General features: G+C 44.5%; 2 protein-coding genes and 1 long non-coding RNA gene across 7 annotated transcripts; 1 reads left to right on the forward strand and 2 right to left on the reverse strand.

Annotated features, from left to right (window-relative positions):
- Positions 1-426: 426 nt before the first annotated feature.
- LOC144984099 (uncharacterized) lies at positions 427-4,537 on the reverse strand. Its single transcript, XR_013647757.1, has 3 exons — positions 4,401-4,537; positions 3,792-3,901; positions 427-567 (listed from the first exon to the last, which is right to left on the reverse strand). It is a non-coding gene; the product is annotated as an uncharacterized LOC144984099 (long non-coding RNA).
- Positions 4,246-15,009, forward strand: rnf166 (ring finger protein 166). 4 transcript variants are annotated; one of them, XM_004084337.4, is made up of 6 exons: positions 4,246-4,791; positions 5,749-5,905; positions 5,982-6,094; positions 6,195-6,309; positions 6,926-7,033; positions 14,406-15,009. In XM_004084337.4, the coding sequence occupies exons 1-6, from the start codon at positions 4,631-4,633 to the stop codon at positions 14,469-14,471; spliced, it is 720 nt and encodes a 239-aa protein (XP_004084385.1). In that variant the 5' UTR covers positions 4,246-4,630; the 3' UTR covers positions 14,472-15,009. The 4 variants fall into 4 exon arrangements, with proteins under 4 accessions (XP_004084385.1, XP_020555402.1, XP_078787781.1 ...); XM_020699743.2 differs by having other exon boundaries at positions 4,342-4,791; positions 13,855-15,009; XM_078931655.1 differs by having other exon boundaries at positions 4,350-4,791; positions 6,243-6,309; positions 13,855-15,009.
- A 235-nt stretch (positions 15,010-15,244) lies between these two features.
- cyp17a1 (cytochrome P450, family 17, subfamily A, polypeptide 1) lies at positions 15,245-22,873 on the reverse strand. Of its 2 annotated transcripts, NM_001105094.1 has the most exon segments (8): positions 15,251-16,358; positions 16,760-16,863; positions 16,981-17,150; positions 17,278-17,499; positions 20,611-20,697; positions 20,800-21,035; positions 22,071-22,209; positions 22,280-22,632. In NM_001105094.1, coding segments are annotated over 8 exon segments (1,554 nt in total). In that variant the 5' UTR covers positions 22,592-22,632; the 3' UTR covers positions 15,251-16,074.
- Between the last annotated feature and the right edge of the window lie 98 nt (positions 22,874-22,971).

A 22,971-nucleotide genomic window follows, 5' to 3' on the forward strand; every position in this document is an offset into this window, starting at 1 on the left:
ATGTGCTGGTGTTGGTCTCCTTCAATGCCTCAGACCATGGACAATTGTAATTATTTGATTCTTTAACGAATCTCTTCTTGATTCCAATTTTGAAAGAAGGAGAATAAACTGTTTGATTAGCTTAGAATGTTTTAGTCTCATCTTTGAACAAGATACAAGTTTGCAAAAAAAAAAACAATAGTGAGGTCTTAAGAGGGGCCCAACTAAGGCCTGCCAACACTAACGTTTTTTTTGCAGGAAATTTGCTTTTTCTGGTCAAATCTTTCAGGAATCACGGTGTCTCCTGCTGTGGATAACAACCTCTCTGATGGGGTGGAAAATGCCTGCACACAGAGGAAACTTCAGCCAGCCTGACATCAGGGCCACAGTCTCACTCTTGCTCCACCACCAAAGGCTGGCCTTATCCTTGCAGAGGATGGGCGTCAGGCTTCTGTACAGCTGGGTTTCTTGATCCAGTCTCTGCACCAGGGAAAGAATGTGCTGCTGTTGCTGGAATGACTGCAGCTCATTGTCCTCTTCTTCCATGAGTATATTCCACAGCTGTCTTCCTTTGCTTTACTGGTGGCGCTTGAAATTAAATGGACATTAAAAAAATATTAAATATTAACCAAAAATGGAATAATCATCACATCTAAATGATCATCAAACTGAGCTAAACTTAAATAGTCTTCTTCCTCCTCATCTTTGTCATTGAACCCCTCCCTCTGTGCCTCCCCTTGCTCTGGGAGCTTGATAAGAAACTGACACACAAAAGATCCAATAAAAAGGACTTACAAAAAGAACTTCATCCTTCTCCACTTTGGATTTAAAATGAGGGTCCATAATGGTGGACTCCTCTAGGAATCTCTGGATATCAGCATCCTTAAACTTTTGGTAGGAAGGAAAATGTAACACCGTTACAATCCCTAAGTATTTGTGGCTGTCTATTAATTTAGGATAAATAAATTAACAATTGTACCCGGTTTCTTGTATCCTTTGAATTGTCTCAGACATCAGGTTTGTCTTTTCAGCTACAAATCAACATAGAGGCGAATCTGTGGTGATTCTACAGCACAGTAATTGAGGTTCACCTTTGAACTTTGTAACAAATATCTCACTATAGCTGAACATAAAAGTTAGCTTGTAGCTCTCTGTCTGAATCCAGTCCTTCTGGTTGCCTTTCATTAGCAGTTCAATTGTAAAAAGCTCTCAAGATCTGCAGCCAGTGGAACCATCTGTCTGTCAGAAACCTGGTAAAGCAAGGTCCCTACACCCGAATCTGAAGCATCCACCTCCACAACACAAGGGTTTTCAGGATCCAGCTGGCACCACACAGGAGCGGCTGGATGGCTCCATTAGCTGCAAGCAGGACTGACGCTTGAGAAGCCTGGGTTCGTTTCCCAGGGTTGGTTTCCCAGTGTTCATTTCCCTGGGGGCACGAGGAACTTATCCAAATGTGGATCCTTGGGCAAGACCTTTCAAGCTACTGCACAATTACCGTATTTTCACAACTATAAGGCGCACTTAAAAGTCTTACATTTTCTCCAAACTGTAGGGGCCGCCCTATGAGGCGGTGCGCTCAATGTGTAGTTGTGGGACTTAGGCAGAGGAGTAGTAGAATACGACATGAGAACCAACTCAGCTTTTCTCCCACTGCTTTTTTCCACAATGAGTGTGCATGTGTGTGTGCTGAGTTACGGCGTGTCACGCCCCCCTGTTTGCAAAAGGAGGGGGCAGACACTCAGCCAAGTGAGTGTGTGAGCGTGCATTCAGTTTGTGTTACTCTGTTAGGGAGAACAATAATTTTAAAACAGTTTTTTCTACAAAAAACAGAGACTGGAGGCTCTGAGGGTCCGAACAGGGAAGTGAACCCCCGAAGGAGGATCCGCTGTTGGCCCTGGAGAGGACCTCCCCCGCGGTCAGAAACGTCATTCCAGGAAAGATTCAACACTAGCCTGCATGTTTTACCACCTTAACACCCGGTGCGCCTTTTGGATGCGTCAAATACGATATGTACCCACAGGGGGGCCTCCAAGACTTTCATGGTCTTTGTTTTGTGTTGATCAACTTAAACTACGCAGCGCTCGTTCTCTGCATAGTTCACCTCAGTGACCTTCAAAAAGTCTTTGTTGTTGACAAGTTCATCACCTGTATCCAATACATGACGGTGTGCATGGTGGGTCCAGTATGAGCAGGATTTGGGATTGACAGTTGCCAAGAACTCACAAAAAGTTTCAAGGCTTTTCCCCTTATGTGGAAGAAAAAAGTCTTTGTCCTTTGCTGATAGATTTGAACACCTAGAAAGAAATCAACTTTAAAGAATTAATATAAATTGATTTGCCCTTATTTGAACACATCTATGTCATGAATAACTAGTGGCTGCTGCTTGGCAACTCCAGCTCCCTCCATAGGCTGCGTTTCTCTTCATCCAAACTCAATGGGTTGAGTTAAAGCCAAAGACTTCTATTTTGACCCAATACCATTACTAATGGACTGATAATGCAAACCCTGATTTTCAGTGTGATTTTCATATTTCATAAATCTTAAGATAATTTAGATCATACATTTAATAAATATATGAATATAGTTAATGTAATAAACTTGTCAATTCAAATTCAATTAATTTGATTTATATAGCACCTTTCATGTAAAAAACAGCTCAAGGTGCTGTACATAAAAACAAACAAGAATGCAGAAAACACCAATCACCTCCATCAAATGTTTGATGGGAGGAATGCTTGTCTGATCTAGAGTCTAGAGTCTAGACCAAACATGGAATATTTCTTAACAAAAACACCTCAAGCTGTGTTATGTAAAGCTCATAATTTAGCCACTACTGATAGAAATGTTGGGTTTTTATGCCAAACCACCCATGTGAAGCTTTAATTGCGAATACAAATGCATGCACGCCAACCCACCCGCAACAATTCGTGGTATGTGGGTGTTGGGCGATAATCGAGGTAATCGAGTAGTCGCGCTGTCTGCATCGCTCTGCTCATGGTACAGATGAATGTGGCTGCTGTTATTTTATACATTTCCCACCGTGACGGAAGAACGGTGCTGGAATACAGCCTCCATCGAAACCGTTACAAATACCGAAAGTAACACAACTGCAGGAGAACATGCAAACTCCTGTGAGCAACTCCATGCAAACACAGTGAGCAGAAAGGGCCCGCTAACCACTGCGCCACCCTGCAGCCCAAGCCTCCGGTTTCCTGGCAAAAAAAGGAAGTTATTTACTGACATATTAAAGTGTTATGATTGACCATTTAGGGTGGAAGTAATTTCCGATTTTCTCTTCAAATATTATGTCAAAAAAGTTGTAAAAAATATCATCTGGACTTGGTTTGGTAAATATTTTAGAACAGTATCCTGAAAACATTCACTGTATCAGAGTACTGGACTGAGTGACTCCTCCCCCCAGGCATTCCAAGCAGGAAGTACCTGCTGGCTCCAAGAAGCAAAAATCCTATAGACTTCTTTAGAGAAATATACAGCTGTTACTTAGTCATTCTATTGGTCAGAGGAACCATTCTAGATCTGATACCATTTTCTAAAAATTTTACTAATAAATATTTATTGATCAAAAATTTTTCACCTTTATCTTGTATTGTAAGTTAAAAAAGTTCTTAATTCACCAAACTGTTACCTCAATAAAAGTGGGTAGTCTCACATCAAATGTTCAAAACCTTTTCAGATTTTGTGTAGCCCTCTTTCAAGTGTTAGGGGTGTGGCTTTCCAACAAGATCACTCCTGATTTGGTGAGTGGTTGCCAAAGAAACTGTGACACAGACCGACCAATCACTGCTTACTGATGTCGTCTGGCTCTGATATGGCGACGCCCATATTGGAACTGGAAGCAAGTCATGTTCAATGGGTGACGTCCCATTCACCCGGTCCGGGGCTCATATGCAGTCAATACCTGAAATCCAAATGGGACATAAACAAATCGGTGTTTGTGAATGACTGATGATGTGAATAATTATTTCGTTCGAACAAATTAACGAATGCGTGGGAACGAGATATTTATTATTTTACCCATGTCAGGTCACGGGCTCGGTTTTTATTTGTTTTTATTTTTTATTTTTTATTTTTATTATTATTATTTATTTCTCTCATTTTATTTCTGTAAGTGTTGAGATCTGAGAGTATGATACCCCCCCCCCCCCCCCCTTGTGAGTGTGTATTTCGCAGTGTGTTCATCCTTTGCTGGAGTTTGTATTTTGTCTTTGAAATGTTCAATAAAAAAATAAAAAGGTCACGGGCTCCGCACACTCTACAGACTCTTTATAACATCTTTGGAAAACTGACTACAATGAGGCTTTCGGAGCTGCGCAGATTCTCGCGATGTTTGCTGGCGCAGCGTTGATCTCCAGACAGAGCGGAAGAAGGGTCCCGTGTGATCTGCTGAGCATCCTTACCGTTAACCATCAGCGCTGTGAATCCAGGTCAGCCGCTCTCCGGCGCTTCCTGTGTTTACCTCCTCGGCATGTCCTCTTCGCCTCACTGGTGCAGATGCGATGTTGTGGATTAGAGGACGTGGGATTTGGATTCGTCCCCTGTCAAGCCATGCCAGCTGTAGATCTCCCCCACCAGGTCTCCGGATCATGAGGTGCTAGCCGAAATCCCTCGACAGGCTCCTTCCCTCTCCATGATGGCGATGTTCCGGAGCTTCGTGTCGGCGCAGCAGCACGGCGGCGGCGGCTCGGGCCCGCTGGGGGCCCCGGGGGAGAGCATCGAGAGCCAGTTCTCCTGCCCCATCTGCCTGGAGGTCTACCACAAACCCGTCAGCGTCGCCGGTTGCGGACACACGTAAAGTAGCCCTGTGGGCGCGAGCGGGATAGATTAGTGAGCGCGTGCCTGTGCTTCATGAGCTGCCTCAACAAGTAGGCCCTGAGCTCACAGCTGACCCCCACCCACCCCCCACGGTCCTCCTCAGACACACTCGCAAACATGACCTGATTTCCCCATAAGGGGTTAATAAAGTATTCAATTCAAATGAGAATCAAAGCTGAAAGAGGAAACCTCAGTTTAGAGGGGAAATGCAAATAAAACGGTTCTAAATGCCTGTGTTCATCTCACTGACTATTTAACTCCATTGGTCACTTTTTCTATTTATTTTGGATCGTGATCCGTAGAACAGATCCATCTTTTAAAGTCGCTTCCTCCCTTTAAGAGTCACCAGGTTGCTGGAGCCTATCCCAGCTACCGTGGGGTGAAGGTGGGGTAAAAGTCTGGGTACACTGTGGACAAGTCGCCAGTCTGTGGCAGGGCTACACAAAGAAAAACAACCACAAACACTCATCTTTACACCCAAGAGACCATTTAGGGACAGCAGTGAAGCTTGTTTTTGGACTTGAAGCCAGAGAAAGTGCACACATTCACCAGGAGAACAAAACCCCCACACACACAGAACCCAACTGGGGTTGAACTAAGGCCTTCTCACTGTGAGGGGAGAGTGCTAACCACTACCCCACAGTCCCCACTGGCATAAAAACCTCTCTGAGCTCCAGCATTGATCAGAATTGGGTGTCAGACCTGTCTGAAACAGCGGCTTTGTTGGGTTAGGTGAGCTCCATGAGTGAAGGAGATCCCTTTGACCTTTTGGGGTTTGGAGTGAAGGCAGAGGCCGGATTGGAGGAAGTGACAAAGCCAGAGAGCTCACAGAGACGATGGGCTGCTTCATTCATCTGTCTCCTCAGAATCCCTCTGCATGCAGCCGCAGCTGTGGCCCAAATGTGCTGCTTCACTCTTTCCAATGTCCTGCAGGTTCTGTGGGGAGTGTCTGCAGCCGTGCCTTCAGGTCAGCTCCCCCCTCTGCCCCCTCTGTCGCGTGTCCTTCGACCCCAAGAAGGTGGAGCGCTCGTCCAGCGTGGAGAAGCAGCTGTCCTCCTTCAAAGCTCCCTGCAGAGGCTGCTGCAAGAAGGTTTCAAACTGAGGCCTGTACTCGGGGGGGTCTCTCCGTTCCTTTGAATCAAGGAGTGCATCTGTTCTGTCCACAGGTGTCCCTCATGAAGATGAGGTCCCACATCTCCTCCTGCTCTAAGGTGCAGGAGCAGATTGCCAACTGTCCCAAGTTTGTCCCTGTGTTGCCAACGTCTCAGCCAATCCCAAGGTACACCGCCCTCAGTACCGCACACTCCTCCCTTTACATCACACATTTAAGCAGGTGTGACCACAGAGTGAAGCTTGTGTCTCTGTGTGCGTCTGTGCAGCAATATTCCAAACCGGTCCACATTTGTGTGTCCATTCTGTGGTGCCAGGAACCTGGACCAGCAAGAACTGGTGAAGCACTGTATGGAAAACCACCGCAATGATCCCAGCAAAGTGGTGGGTGTCACGCCAGTCATGCTATGTTTTTTTATCTTATCCAATTTCTTTGCCGCCCTCTGTGTGAAGTTAGGTATTTCTTGGAACTTTTCAGTGTTAAAAAGACATTTTTATGGCCAGAGTTGCTCCGTTATGGCATACTCTAGCAAGGGTAATAATTGGCAAAAAAAGAAATGATCGAAATTGACCATAAATAAAGTGAAAACAGCACAATAACAAAAAAGATATTTTTATGAAAAATGTAAGAGCCGGGTATCGAACCAGCGACCTTCTGCACCAAGGATTCCCCATGTGTTTCAATGGAGGCAAAAATCCTGGAATATCTGGAAAAGTTCAAGGATTTGAAGGACCAAAAGTCAGAGCTGGAAAAAGCTGAAAGAGCTGAACATTTGAACAGTGGAATGAACGAAATATCTGAAAAATTGTAGAAGGAATTAACCGCCAAAAAAATACTATAATACTATAATAAAGACAGAGAAACAGGAAAACAGTGGGTTGAATACTTTATAACATTCAACCAATTACAGCTCCGGTTTTCAGCAGCGCCCTCTGCAGGTCAACATGTGTTACTAGTTCTGCTGTGAAGCCTACCTGAACTGTGCGTCTGTACCTGCAGGTGTGTCCCGTGTGCTCAGCCATGCCCTGGGGGGACCCCTCCTACAAGAGCTCCAACTTCCTGCAGCACCTCCTGCACAGGCACAAGTTCTCGTATGACACCTTCGTCGTGAGTTTCTAACACACAGAGAAGAAATGGGAAAATGTTTATCTAATAGGGGTGTAACAATTAATTGATGAATCAATTTCTATTCCTACCATCCAACCAGATTCGTCTGTCTGAGGCAGAATCTAATCAGATCGACCTAAACTATTAAAACAAATAGTTTCAAAACTAGATAAATCGATAATCAAATGGTTGTTGGAAAATACCATTTGGATTGAGACGTGAAAATGACCAAGTGCATCAGCGTACAACACATGTGATGTCATCAAACACGGATCAGTCCATCAGTCCATCATTCCAGTCCAATGTGTGGACAGACTTTGAATAAAGTCATGTGACCATCCAGTGTCTAGAATGTTCTCAGAATGTTCCCTTTGGATTCTCTGGATGTGGAAAAACAACAGTGGTGAACTTTAGGAAACTAACATGTGAATGGATTTGACATTCATTCTAGTTTACTTGTTTGTTTGGACACATATTTCATTTACATTTGATGATCTGGAAGAAATCCAAGAATCTGGAAAACTTCACTGTTCAGTAGCAGGAATTTCTGTCTGAGTCTCACTGCTGGAAGTTTTAGTAATAGATCTCCTGGATCCACTTTAGGTCACTGAATCAGATAGTTTTAAAATAAAATGATATCAAAATGGAATCAAATCAGCAACCACATATATAGAATCAAATAGAATTGTTCTGAAAATATGCTGTTACAGCTCTATTATCTCACTATTCCTATTATATTACCCAACTGCCCCACTGGAACATCAATACACCTTCATCCAGCTGCTGATTGGTTAAGCATGTGCTGTGAGGAGTTTGAGGAGCACGACAGAACTATGGAGCTCTGGGCGGATGCAGCGTGAAGCTGGGTTCTCCTAAGTACCCAATCGCTGCCACCTTTTACAGTATGAGTGGAGCAGACAATAGTCTTGAAGCACCTGAAGCTACAAACTGTTTATGGTTTCTCTGGAAAACAATCGTGAAAATCACGGCTGATGAATAAAATGATCCAGCTCATCATCCATTGCAGCTCTTTAGGTCAACGTTCTGCTGATCTGCTCTTTAAAAAGCAGGAGGTGTGACTTCACAGACTGTAGGGCTTAAGCTCCACCCACATCTGGGTCTCTCTGAAAACCGCACCCCCCTGTCCTGTTCCCTTTTTTTAGAAGGGAGGTTACACGACTGGCCAGATTACAGTTTGCCCCCTCAACTAGTCTGGTTTCAGAGTAGGGGGTTGGGGAAATCTAATGAGCAGAGGTGTCACCAGCTTTTGAGAACAGAGATAAATAAAATATGACCAAAATATAAGACCAAATGTTGCGGTTGCCATCACCGGTGGTAAATGGCGTATACTTGTATAGCGTTTTACAGTCACAGTCCATTCACACATTCACACAGTGGTGCACCGTTTCCCTGTTTGCTGGCTTCCTGGTAGCTTTTCCATGCAACAACACTGTCCTTTTGTTTTTGGGTCTTCTTGATGAGTACACTTTCTTCCAATTCTTGTAACCACTACAGACTAAACTATCATGTTTGACGTTTTTACCAAACGCTACATGGGAAACAGGAAGCTGTATTGTGGTTGACTGAATATTCTAACCAGTTATCCTTTCAAAGCAGCTGTAGTGAAACGCTTGCCTCTCTGTACCAAAAAATATAAAATATCATCTGGGCTTTGTCTTTGTCACCTAGATCAAGTCTTCAAACTTCTTAATGTTCCCGGTTTTAGCGTGTTTGCTGTCCTTTCTCTGTAACACCGTTCTTTTTCTGTAACGACGTTCTTTCTCTGTAACACCGTTCTTTTTCTGTAACGACGTTCTTTCTCTGTAACACCGTTCTTTTTCTGTATAACCATTCTTTATCTATAACACCGTTGTTTCCCTGTAACACCGTCCTTTCTCTGTAACGCCGTTCTTTCTCTGTGACACCGTTCTCAAGGCCCGTACACACCGGGACGAATATTCGCCAGGCGTTATTCGCCAGCGTTTTTCGCCACGTTTTTTGTGTTCACACCCAGGCGATTTTCGCTGACGATGAGCCAAGCAAACATGCAATTTCATTCCCTGACATTAGATGGCGCTTAATGTAAAACAGAAATACTCCTGTACACAAGGTGGCGCTGCGCAACTTTACGCTTCTCAAACTCGCTTTCCACTCAGAAGAAGAGGGCAAGTGTTTAGGCGCTTGTCAGAATCAAACAAAGAAAACATGAATATTTCCAGCACCAGTAGCTCCAGCTCCAGTTCCAGCGATGAAGAAATTATTGTTCTGTTGAATGATGAAAGACGCCAGAAAAGACGCCGATTTTGGGTACATCCCATAGTTACGAGAAGAGAAGAACATGGGGAGTTTTATCGACTGGTACAAGAGCTGAAAATGTATCATGAGCGTTTTCGGGGATATTTTAGAATGTCCGTCAGTGAGTGCATCTTCTTCGTCTTATTTCTTCGCGGAAGTGTAGACGCTACTCGGCGTCTATCTTCTTTGCCGTTTCGTATGTGTGCTCAGCAGGACAGTTTTGTGTTTGAGCGCCCCCAAGTTGTGTTTTACTGTAACTTTAGAAGCTCCAGACACGTGTGCAAAAGCGCCATTCTCATTGGTTGTATAGTTTTTGACGCGGCGCGTCAAACCAAAAAAAAGGAACCCGAGGCATTTTTTAAAAAATGGCGCTTTTACGCGTGGCGTTTTTTGCGTCGGTGTGCACACTCACATTGGTTCCCTTTGTTTAGTCACGAGGGGCGCGAAATTCGTCCCGGTGTGAACAGGCCTTCACTCTGTAACACTGTCATTTCTTTGTTACACCATCTTTTTTTTGTATCACTGTTCTTTCTCTGTAACACATTTCTTTCTCTGTAACACCTTTCTTTCTCTATAACACCGTCCTTTTTCTGTAACACCGTTCTTTCTCTGTAACACCGTCCTTTCTCTGTAACACCGTTCTTTCTCTGTAACACCGTCCTTTCTCTCCATCCACCTGCTGCAGCTCCTCCATCTCTCTGTCTTGAGTTTGTCTGTTGATCTTTTCCTCTTCTGCCGGACCCTTCAAGAGACATTAAAACATATGGAACTGATAACTGTTCCAACATAGAGGCGGGTGGTATGGCTTTTTCTCAGACCACAGTAATTTGTTGCTGCCAAATATTACAAAAGTTACACAAATGACATTTTGGACACATGTGGTCAAGTGATTAAAATGGGTGCAATTTAAAACCCTAAAAAACAGCACATAACTTGAGTTGAGATAATACTGAAATAGAATCTTACACCAACTTTGAGTCAGGCTCATTTGACTCTCTCCACCTTGTAATCTTGACTCTCTTGAATAAGAGCTCAAGTTACCGTATTTTCCGGACTATAAGTCGCACCAGCCTAAAAATGCATTATAAAGTAGAAAAAAACACAGATAAGTCGCACTGGACTATAAGTCGCATTTTGACGGGAAATTTATTTGACAAAATCTGAGACCAAGAACTAATAACTTGCACAACCTCACATGACACAATCATAGCAGACTGTTTATCTCATAATTTCACAGTAATTCTCATACTTATTTATTTATTCTTTTCATGAAGCATCATTGGCCAACTAATACTCTGTTTTCAGCCTGTATTTGTAGAAACAGTTGTCATTTTTATTGCATTTTTTGATTCTCTGAGTCACTTAACATACTCTTAACACTCAACATACATCAAATTTAGCCAGGAACATCATCTCTGTTCCTTACAAATGAACATAACAGGAGGGTTAACAATGTATTTATTTCAATTTATTTCTAATATAAGTCGCTGCGGAGTATAAGTCGCACCCCTTGCCAAACTATGAAAAAAAGGGCGACTTATAGTCCAGAAAATACGGTATATACGGTAAGTCTTATATCAGAGGTGGACTAACTTTTTGACTCGTGGGACACAAAGAGTTCTAAAATGTTACAGGAGGGCCAGACCAGGAGCAGCAGTGTGGAGTGTTTAGTTAATCCACCTGTTACGCCCCCTTTGTGTCTAGGGGCAACGAGGCGGCATAACATAAAAAAAGTAAAGTTTTGGCTAATAAATTAACTGCAACACAAAACACCAAACAAATGTCTCCATAAAATAACCAAATTTATTTACAAATAAACAAACAATCCAACAAGAACTAAAAGTGAAGCTAAAAGGCTTCAGGGTGAACCAAGGCCAAAATAACAAACAAAACCCCAACTAACTGAAACATGTAATCTTACCTGTACAAAGGAAAAGGAAAATAAAAACAAAAACTAACCTCCTTAACCTAACAAAAACAGGAGAAAACATGTACTAAACAAAATGGCGGTTCACCCCTACAGCTTCACTTAACATAACTATAAACCAAAAGATTAATCAGAGTGGGCACAGACAAAACTACGAAGGACTACGAATACAAAATACTAAAGTGCAACACACAACTAAACAAGAGGTGAAATCAAAAACAAAATGGAGAAGAGGGCCACGCTGCAGTGGCGACTGTTGCAGCAAGGCTCCCTTCCCACGGTGTGGAAGTCCATGGGGTGATTTAAGGCTGCCTCCTCCAGCTTTGGTCCAATTGGAGGCCACACCTTCATGAACCACACCTGCAAATAATAACAAACTAGCAGAAACAAAGATGCACAAAAAACAGAAGTCCCACTCTGATACAAAAATACACAAAACACAGAACAAACAAACAAAACAAAATCAAATACGGCCACAGCCGTGACACACCTCAAGAGAAAGAAATATTATAGAATCAAATCCGGACAAAAACATGCTTGAACTTTGACAAAAAAATCAATATCTGTGTTTTAAAAGAGTACATTTTAAAGTTTGTTTTTGTTTCTTATTTTGGTGGGCATTGCACCAATGAGTCGATGTTCCTTATGAAAAACACAAGGCTGGGTTCATGTGGTGTTAGATTGACTGGTAAAATGCCTGTCCAAACACATGAACGTCAGGAAAACAACAAATCTTCCATCAACACATGAAAGCATTTATGCATTGCACCATCTATGGGTAGACACCAGAACTACATGGGATTATCATTCATTCATATTCTTACCTGTTCGTTCCCTTTCAGGGGTCACAGGGCTGCTGGAGCCTATCCCAGCTTTTGTGGGCGAAGGCGGGGGACGCCCTGGACAGGTGGCCAGTTTGTTGCAGGGTTAAGGAATATTAATATACTTTACTCCAGTTTGGCGGGACAGATTAAATAGTTTAAGGGGCCGCATATAGCTTATGACCACCCCTCCTTTGCTTTCCTTGGAAACCCCACATATATCCATGCGCAGTAACTTGTCTTGCCGTGAGTCCGCGGGTGGAAATCATAGACCAGGGGTATGCGATCTACGGCCCGCAGGCCGCCTGAACCGGCCCGCCTGCTTGTTTGGCCCCCTGAACAATATCAGAGACATATCTTTTTTCTTTTTTTTTTCAGTGTAGCCACGCCATTGAGACCCACATAGAACATATTTTAATCCATCCTTCTGCAGTCTGTGCCCCGATTTGAACCCTCTAAAATCTCTGTCATGTAGAACAGAAGACAGTGTTTCCTTTCTATGTCACATTCATCTTTCAGGGTTCGATCACTCTGTTAGAGAGATTAAGCTGCTGTTCTTTTTCAAACAGTGCACCCTGTTCTGCGTCCTGATTGGTTGGAGATCTTGTCAATCAATATCCTCTGTGTCATGCAGCTCTCCAGAGCTACGTAAATCTTTGATTGCGATCAGATCTTTGTTTTCATTCTATATTCCTGGAATTAATTCCTATGACGGTTTTAACTTTGAGAATTTAAACATGAGAGACGATTGTGAAAATGTTCATGTCTGTCTGAGAAAAGTGCATAAAGACGTTTTACTTTAGAGTTTTACTGCCATAAAACCTCCTACTCTGCAGATTTCATTGTTCAAGTTTATTTTTAGAACACAACTCCTGCTATAAACAAGTGAACTCTGTACTGGTGAAAAGGTGATGCATATATATGTCCAGCTGCAGCATAAGACAGAAGAATTTGACTTTTTTTCATTATTACCGGATGAAAAAACAGACGCGCCGCTGCTGAGTTCGATTGGTGAAGTTTAGCACAAAATGTGAGATGTGTGAGGAGCTGCAGCCCTCCAACGTTTCAAAGGGACTATGATGGGAGAGGATCGACTATTTATTGATAATATTTTAAAAAAAAACTTGGAGAGTTATTTGCTTATTTTTATTTCATAAATAGTGTTGTTTGTTTTATTAAAAGAATAATGAATAAATGAATGAACAAACAACTCCCTCAGGGTCCCAAAGTGCCAAAGACTAAGGAAGTTTAAAATTAGACAAATCAGAGAGGATAAAAGTTTTGTGGCCCTCACAAAAATGTTTGGGGTCCCCACTCTAGCATCCATGTGGTGTTGGAAGATTTGTTGTTTTTAATTCTCCCAGCATTCAAACACCACATGAACGCAGCATTTCTCAAACCCTTGTGCTATCTTAGATGACCCCTCCCTTCCATTGACGTGTTCTCCCTGCCATGACAAAGGTGGATAAAGGTGGAAAGATTTCATGTAATCCATGGACACCAGTGAAGATCACAAATCATTGAAGAAAAAGGTTCAGAGCACTGTCTAGTGGGTCTAGATGACCCAACTCCCAACGTTAAAGTGCCTAGGATAGCACGAGGGTTATGCTTGGGTTTTACATGAGGTACATCAAGTCATTGTTGCAATTGGCTCTAAAATAAGAACAAAAGCCACAGTTTTAAAATAAAAACTCAAAAATGTTCTGTTTGAAATGATATATTAATTTTCAGTCAAAAGGTTTTCCTCCAGTTTCCATGTTTTTTCTTTCTCTTCTAAGGTGGATTACCAAAACACTCCACCCATCTTCTCCTGATCCAGCCCTTCTGTTGAATTATAGAACCTCCGTGGCCCACGAGTTGAAAACTTTGCCCACCCCTGTCAGAGACCAACAGACAGGTGTTGATGCAGGAGGGAAAAGTAGACGTGAAAACATGGACTGCATGTTTGGTCATGTGGGTGTTCCATGTGAATAACTGGAACAGATGGGATAATAGAGCACTGACACTTCCTTAACGCTGTAAAGTGAATGGGACCGACAGATTTATCCTCATTTCTGCGTATTTATAGTGAACTTTGCTGCAATTGTAAAAAAAAAAAGGAATTTAATGAATAAATAAGATGCTGACTCAGCAGTCAGGGAGGAGCAGCTGGATGAAGAAACAGGAGACGTTTATTCCTCCTTTCATTCACAACCAAAGGGGAGCAGAAAACCTGTACAAACGCAGGTCCTACAAAACTGTACCAATGACTAAGTTATGGTGTGCGTGCACGTGTGCATGCACATGCGTGTAGCTACGTGCGCTGACCTGAACTGTCCTCCTCTGTCAGGACTACAGCATCGATGAGGAGGCGGCCCTGCAGGCGGCGCTGGCTCTGTCTCTGGCTGAAAACTGACACTCAGACTCCCACCCTCTCTGGGTCCAAAGGTCTTGACCCCCCCAGCGAAGGCACGTGGGACTGCAGCTGGATTTCATTTGACCCCCCCTGACTGATTTCTTTCATTGCTTCTTATGGACTCCTGAAGGAGGGGGGAGCCCCATGAAGCAGACAGATACAACAGTTTAGATACAGCATGCCCCCCCTTAAGATTTAGGAGCTTGTTTTCCTCATACCCCCCACCCCCACCCCAGAAAAAGCTTCCTTTTAAGTTTCCTTTCGAGTCCAACTTTGTAAATTCCATTTTGTGAAGATGACTGGAGTTCTCTTTGTTTTTTGTCCATTTGCCGTTCCACTCTGATCCAGAAGAGTGGAACCTGCAGTCTGATAAGAGTGTGTGTGTGTGTGTGTGTGTGTGTGTGTGTACATGTGGGTGTGTGTCTGAATGGTGTTAGTCTGAAGTCTGGGGCTTTTATTTGGACCATGCTGTTTTTACCTTCACGCTTTTATTTGTGGATGAATCTTGTAAACATGTCAATAAATGATTCTGTCTCAACGTTTCTGTTTCATTCAGTGACTAAAAAGACAGAAGGTGGTTTTCATGTTTCCAAACTGAGTGGAGCGAAAATGATGGAGCGGTTTTTGCATTTCTTAATGTTCAGCCAGGAAGTTTCTGCAGGTTTTCAGGGTTAAACTGCAGCCAGAATGAAAAATGAGCATTTGTATCCGCGTGTTTGCTGCAAAAAATCTATTGATCAAAATCAAATAAACTTAAATTTCCACTCTCACACTTTGAAATCAAATCACATTTAATGAATGTCAGAGCTCACACATTCTCCAAAGGCAGGAAGTTGTTCGTATAATCTTTTGGACTAGAATGGGGGCGGAGCCTTCAGCTGGTGGAACCAGCTCCTCGCTCCATTTCAGGAGGCAGACATTATCTCTGTTTCCGAGGCTTCTCTTTACGGATTCAGGGAGGCTCCGCCAGGCTCCACCCATAATCAGGTACAGCTGGGCTGATGCAGGTGGGGGCGGGGCTTACTCCATCTTACTGCTTGCAGTCACAGAACCTCTATCCTGTTCAAGAGGGTCGTGGCAGAAGCCAGGGGGCCGTGGGAGACGATGGTCTCTTCCTCGTCGTGAAGGTTGATGCAATGCTGCAGTCTGCTCTGACAGTGTTCCTGCTGTCTCTTTCATGACGTCTGACCTTCAGAATGGAGATAAGTTCATGTTGACACAGGACGGCTTTTCTCCTTTAGTCTGGAGTTTTTCAGATACATTTTCCTCATTCGCTGCATCACAACACAGGAGAAACAAAAACAGGAGGACAGGAAAACCTGGAGGACAAGTTTTTGAAAATATGAAACAGAGGCGTCTATCAGAAAGCTGTTGTAACTATGCTGCACAGAAGTTTTTTAAGGCTTTATTAGCAAGAGGGTGAAGTGAAAAATGCTTCCCTCTGAAACCAGCCTCCAGTGGTCGTTTGAGGAACTGCAGCAGGTTTTTGTTCATTCACTGAAATGGGCTGCAGGTCCAGTCAAAGTCTAATCAGTCTGAGCAGAAACAAGGCTTCTCTAAAACATTTCCTTCCTGGAGGCATTGGGGGGTTCTCGGAGACTCCTCAAGGATTTGCAGGGAATAACCCAGAGTGGCAGCCCGGTCTGGGTGTGGCTTTCACTGCATACTTGACCGGCTGCAGGACCACGCCGAACTTCCCCTCCAGACTAGGGAGCGACTGACTCGGTGGGACGGAGAGCGTGAAGCGCTGCAGGATCCAGGACAGGAAGAGGAAAAGCTCCATTTTGGCCAAAGCCTCCCCCAAACAAACCCTGAGCCCGGCTCCGAACGGCAGGTAGCTGGATGAGGGGAGGGTCAGGCTGGAGCCGTCAGCGCTCAGGAACCGGCCTGCAGAGGAGAACATGAATGAGTCTTGTGGTTAAGGAAAGCATGTCTAGCCGGCTTGAGGACTTTGGCGGATCTGCTGTGATTCTCCAAAGATCAGATAAGTAACCCGCCGTGCTAAAGACGTAAAACCACACCCACCGGGAACTCAACAGAGAACAACACTGACTGTGCTTTAAAAACAGGCTGAAGAGCAAAAGAAAACACGTTCTTTAGCTTCAGAGGGAAGGTTTCTATGAGCCCTCAAGCCTTCGTCTTTGGAGGATGACAAACCAACAGAAATGCCCCCTACTGTACGGGGAGGGGGTTGTGGGGGACAGGGAACATTTGGATTTGGAGAAGCATTGTGATCTAACTTGGATTGCTGTGAGTGGGCCCCTCGTGTCTGAATGCGGGCCCCTAACCTGGGTTGAAGAGGTCGGGGTTGGTCCACTCCTTCTCATCGTGGTGCAGAGACCACAGGTTGATGACCACCCTGGTTCCTTTTCTCACGGTGAAATCTCCGAGGCTGCAGCGACAGCAGAAGGAACATCACTCTGGTATTTGGGTCCACAAGCTTGAATCAAAACCTCTTTATTTCAACGTGAACCTTTCAGAAACATCAAAGGTGGGTGTTCTGAAGCACCTGGTGTCACTGAGGGCCACATGGGGGATGAGCAGAGGGGCCACGGGGCGGATCCGGAGCACCTCCCTGATGGTGGCTTCCAGGAAGGGCAGACTGCCTCGGTCACTGAGCTGGGGGGGGCGGTCCACCCCCACCTTCCTGTCCAGCTCCTCCTGAATTTGCTTTTGCACCTTTAAAAAAGATGGAGTGAGACATCTGCATGCCACGTAATGGATTCTGGATTTCTTCAGGACACAAAGATTTGGGAGATGAAACGAGAGCTGAAAATTCAGACAAAAAGACTTTGAGAAGATCTACCTCTGGATAATGGATCAGGTAGGTGATGGCCCATTTGAGTACGGTGGTGGTCGTTTCAACTCCTGCCCCAAAGATGTCCCCCACTGTCATGAGGAGATGGTCGTCACTGAGCCCCACCGCCTCGGCGCTGAACTCTGCGGCGGTGTTGTTGTTCTCGGCGCTGCGCTTGGCTCTCAGCAGGGCGTCCAGAAGGTCCCTCTGAACGTGGTCACTGTAGTCTGACTGAGAGGCGGGACCACGTCAGTGTCTGTGGTACCGGCACAGGTGAAACCGCCTGGACCCAACTCCAACCTCAGACAGAGGGGGCGCTTAATAACTGGACTTTGATTTAGTCTCTAAACTTGAAAAAGGAATTTCAGATCAGTGTGGTTTCATGATGATTAGGGTCTGATTGACATCCAGTAGTCTTAAAAACAGAGCAGGACTGGAACTACCCGCTTAAAACGTCAGCAAGAATGAAACACTGAGCCGTTTTGTTTTCTTTCCGCTGTTTTTGTTGTTGCTGCTTTGCTGAAAATAATTTGTAATTTTTTCATGAATAGTAAAATAGTTTATGGATAAAACAGCTGGTGAAATGACTTCCTCCCACCGTCCAAAAACAAGCTTGTTGGTGTCTCTGAAATGCGTGTAAATGTGAGTGTTAATGTGTGATTGTGTGACCCTGTGATGGACTGAAGTGTCCAGGTTATATCTCGCTTTCACCCAGCAGTAGCTGGAAAGGGTCCAGCAACCCAGTGAGCCCAAACAGAAATACAGTGTGTTTAGAAAATGGATGGATGTAACTGATATCAATCAGTTTTTTTATATGTAAGGGTTAATGGCCGACGAAGTGTGCATTATCACTTTTTAACGCACTTCGCGGAAGCAACCGTTCAGGCTTCCACGGTGAGCGTTAAAAAGTGATAATGCACACTTCGAAGGTCATTAACCCATTTATACAATGGTCACTTACAAAAGAAAGACATAGTAACCAGTTTTTATACCTTAGCTCTTGTTTTTTTTCAAATTTGGATCACTTTTTGTGCACAGCACCACGTAACAAATAGTCCGCGTCACACCGCACCACCGCTGCAGTCAAGATACGGTGATATAAAGCGATATATATATGCTGATCTTTCCTATGGGTTGAATAAAGCATCAGTTCAGACAGAAAGTTCACCTCTTACCGCTTGTTTTTGTCCAAATGATGAAGCTAAAGGTTGTTATAAAGAAGCCGGCACAGTGATACAAAACATTTAAGATAGGTGACCGGAACTTCTTTTTTCACCGTGCGGTTATCGTGTGGTATATCACTTTTTAACGCACACCAAGCAGCCAATCAGAATCGAGTATTCACCCATACCATGGTATTAAGTGCTTATAAACAGCAGGAGCAACTAAAGCTCTGAACAAAAAGTCAAATATTGATAAAAAAAACCAAACTATTAAAATAAAACAATAAAAGTTTGCAAGCTGGCCCACTACATCTGTTCACTGGGGTTAAAAGCTGAGTATAAAAAAGATGAGTTTTTAAAATTGATTTAAAATGATGGAGGACTCTGGCGAACATTCTAGAAAGAGGGAGAGCTTTCCAGAGTTTGGGAACTGCAGATGAAAAGTTTCTGGCTCTGTGGTGGGAACATTCGGAGCATTTGATCTTCAGGTCTCAGGGCTCAACAATAACTATGTAAATGTTCAGAAAGATACTGAGGTGCCAGACCATTCAAACATTTAAAACCCACAGGTAAATTCTTAGAAGCAATTCTAAAAGACACAGACAGCCGGTGAGGAGAACCCAGCAATGGCGTGATACGCTCACACCGGCTGACCAGCTCCAGACGGCGGAGCACAGAGAGCGGCAGTAGTCCAGTCCGGAAAAGAGCAAAGCATGGATCACTAGCCTCAAGTGGTAAAAACTGGACTGGACTACAGCACTGACCTGTTTGTCAAATTAAAAATGCCTGTCAGGGTTTACCCCAAGATTCCTGATGAGAGGAGCGTCTGAAGGGTCCAGGAGGCCAACAGCACCACTGCAACCGGTCAGCCGCTCCGTCTTTCCAAAAGTGATAGCATGGAACTAAAAGCTGATTTCATTTGTGTGGTTGTGTACAAGCGTCTGTCCTCGTTGCTCTTCGTTTGGACCCAGTCAGCCATCAAAAATGTATTTTCAACTGACAAGTTATTTAAAAGCACTTCATTCAAAATCAGGAAGTCTTGTCAACGGCTAATAGCAATTAGCCGTTGCTATCATCCTAATGTTGTGTTTTTTTATTCAGCGTGGCAGCATCACTGTTGATGAAGAGCAACCATGTCTGAGTACGTCTGAACACCAAACCAACGACCCACCCAAAAAAACAAGATGGCTGCCACCTGTCATCAACAGTAGCTGCGTCTCCATCACACATCAGCGCAAAACATCATCCAAATTCTAAAAATGTTTCCATTAATTATGGAAATAAACACAAACCAGCTCTCGCGATGAGTCATTCAAAACCATGGCAACGGATGTGACCAATATGATTGACAGCAGATACATTCACATTTCTGCCATGGCACTAGCGCTCATCATCATCTATCAAAGGAGACGTCATCGTCTTCTTCAAGCCGTGGAGCGCCGAGCTCCTTACGTGTGGGACCTTGGGTCCCTCAGCAGCTCAGTCAACTGACTGAGCAAACATTTTTTTAAATAAATGCAAGTTTTTTCAAAATGGTCTAATAAGTCAAATTTATTATCGCAAAACCAATTTGCACACCTTCATAGTCACTGGAAACACAGCTAATGATAGTTTTGCATTTTTATCCTGTTTTGTAGCCACAAAAACCCTAATCGCTGTCAGTCTGTCATCAGTCCATCCTCTGCTTAACTGTTTTGTACTGACAAAGCTAGCAGCTATTGGCTAACAGGCTTGTTTTCAGGGACTTTCACTCAACAGTAACCCAGATCCATGCTCAGTGCAGGAGATCACACCAAGAACCCACATTCTGAGATCCAAACGCTGCAGGCCCTAGAATGATCACTGGAGGCAGACATTTTCCATTGACTTTCATAATATAAAGGTCCAACTTTGCTGCCCAACGGCCCAACTCTGGAATTAAATTGGGTAGAATAAAATACAGTCAACAAAACAAAGATCATTACAAAACACGATGACTTCAACAGAGATCTAGAGTTTAACCAATCACCTAAACTGAATCTTTTGAATTTCATTGAATGGTCCACCAAGGTTTAGCTGCTTTTCTCAGCTTCCATAAATGTGCTATGAGACAATCAAAAACTGTAGATTCTCCACATGACCCTTTCCAAACAAGGATCTGAACCTCTTCAAAAGTGCAGAGGTCATCATCAGACAGTACCTTATGTTCTTCAAACTTCTTCTGCAGCAGCTGGTCTCTAACTGCCACACACTGCTTCAGCAGGCGCAGGTCCTTGTTGGGAAAAATCTGGGAGAACCGGGCCCTGTTTTAGACTTTCATTCAGTTTCATCAGAGAAGAAATAACAGACATTTTCAGGACTTTAGTAGGTATCTGTAGGGGGGTCTGACCTGTAACCAGGGGAAGATGTCCACCAGGCTGTCCTTGGCCACTGTGTCCACAATGCCTTGGCTGTAGCGCAGCATGGCCTCAAACTCGGGGTCACCCCGGCTGTAGGAGGAGTTGAAACAGAGCGAGCAGATGACGTTGGTGACGGCCCGGGTCAGCTCAGGGGACAGGTCCAGGGCCAGGCCGGTGGCGGCCGCCTCAGACAGGGTGGAGCACAGAGACTGGGCCTCTGTACAGACTGAGCAGCAGAGGTCACAGGTCAGCGTGAACATGCAGGACAAACATCTGGTCTGAGAAGCAGGTCCATTTCACCCAATGCTGACCAACAAATGACTTTTGATTTGAGGATTCTGACGTCCCTCCTTTTAGGATTCAGTTAGTGGAAGGATTTTGGCAAAAGCAGTTCAGAGAGTCTATGAGTGTGTGTGTGTGTGTGTGAGTGTGTGTGTGTGTGTGTGTGTGTGTGTTAAGCACAGTATTTGACAGACTACTTCAGCGTCTTGCTTCGGGAAACTGGAATGGGACTTGAAAAGCCAGTTTCTCCGGAGCAACATTTGTGACATCCTCACTGACGTTAGTCTGAGCTGCATCTACAAATGTTGGTGCTCTGTGAGGTCTGCAGAGTTCAGCAGGACGAAGCCATGAAGGACGTCCCGGTGAGGTCAGAGGCTCTGGGAAACCTGAGACTACATGGACTGTTCTCCACACTCTCCTCCAAACCCAGTTGAAGAGGAGCTTACGTATTCTGAGCTCAATTTATTCTGAAGTGAAACCATTGACTGTATGAGAGAACTGGACTAACTGACCCCTCCTTTCTCATGTTCCAAACAGGAAGTACTCGCTGGTTCCAACAAGTCAAACTCCCATAGACTTCTATAGAGACATAAACAGCTGTTACTCTGTCATGCTATTGGTCAGAACAACCACTATAAATCTGATACCTTTATTAACATCATCTGGATGATCTACAACATCTGCTGAACTGCATTATCATCTCAGAGCCACTTTGAGGCACGGAGGGGGAGGGTTTATGACGTTGGCTCATTCTGCAAGGTTTTGATGGAGACGTTTTGACAGAAAAGAGTTGCAAAAACTGAATCTAATTTTTTGTCTACAACCTGCTCAGATTAATCATTGACAGACATAAAACATAAAACTTTAAAAGCTGTATTGTCTTTTGTGAACAAATGAAGCTTTTTTGCATTTCAGACCCAGACTGTTTAACCCCTCTTCAAACACGACGGGGGGTCTAAGAATGAAGGAGAACACTCACTGATCCTCTGGAGGGACGCAGAACCCTCTCCAAACATGCACAGAGCTCCATGCACGATCTTTCGGTGGAACCTCCAGGTGGCGCTGTAATCTCCAAAGGCGATGTCTTTGCCGTCTCTGGTCAGCACATCTGTGGTCACCTGAGTTGCAGGCAGAGGGGCAGAATGAGCTGCTGAAGCTGGGGGTGGGCGCTCAGCGACAGGTACCCACAGTTCTGGGTCGTCCCGCAAACGTCCTCCCCCTCTTCAGCAGGACCTCCCTGGCGTGCGCGTGATGGTTGACGATGATGACTTGGTGGGAACCCATCTTCAGGGAGTAGGTCTGTCCGTACTTCTGTTGCAGCTCTTTGAACAACACATGAGGAGGGTGGGGGCTGCGCAGGCTCAGCAGGCTGCCAAGCACGGGCAGGTAGGGCAGGCTGGGGGCCTCCTGGGGTCTGTCCCTCGTTCTCACCCTCCAGAGCAGAGCTGCCAAAGCCAGGACCAGAACCACGAGCACAGACAGGCACAGAAACCAAGCCATGCGTCCACGCTGAGACTCTGCTTCAGCCAGGGCCAGGTGCAGTGAGAGGGGCACACGGAGAAGGCAGGGCCCCGCTTTATCCAGCAGCTTCAAGGCCAAAGCCTTGACTCTGACGAGCTGAGACAGCAGCCAGAGGAACGTGATAAGACAGACGGACTCTCTGGATCCTTGAGGGAAAGCTGAGACAAGCCCTGAGCGATTCAAGTCCGGTTCCCTGAGTCCCTCTGGGTTCACTTCAGGAAACAAGGGCCCACCATGGAACACCATGATGCTGTGAATGGCCCTCTAAACCCTCTCACCAAGGGTTTGTTGGAACTGAAGGCACTTGATGAGGGGCAAACACAGATTGATTTGATGATTACACTGGAAAATTCTTCACA

The sequence above is a fragment of the Oryzias latipes genome, chromosome 15 (assembly GCF_053564925.1).
Source record: "Oryzias latipes strain Hd-rR chromosome 15, Olatipes_Hd-rR_3.1".
In the NCBI taxonomy this organism is placed as follows: Eukaryota; Metazoa; Chordata; class Actinopteri; order Beloniformes; family Adrianichthyidae; genus Oryzias; species Oryzias latipes.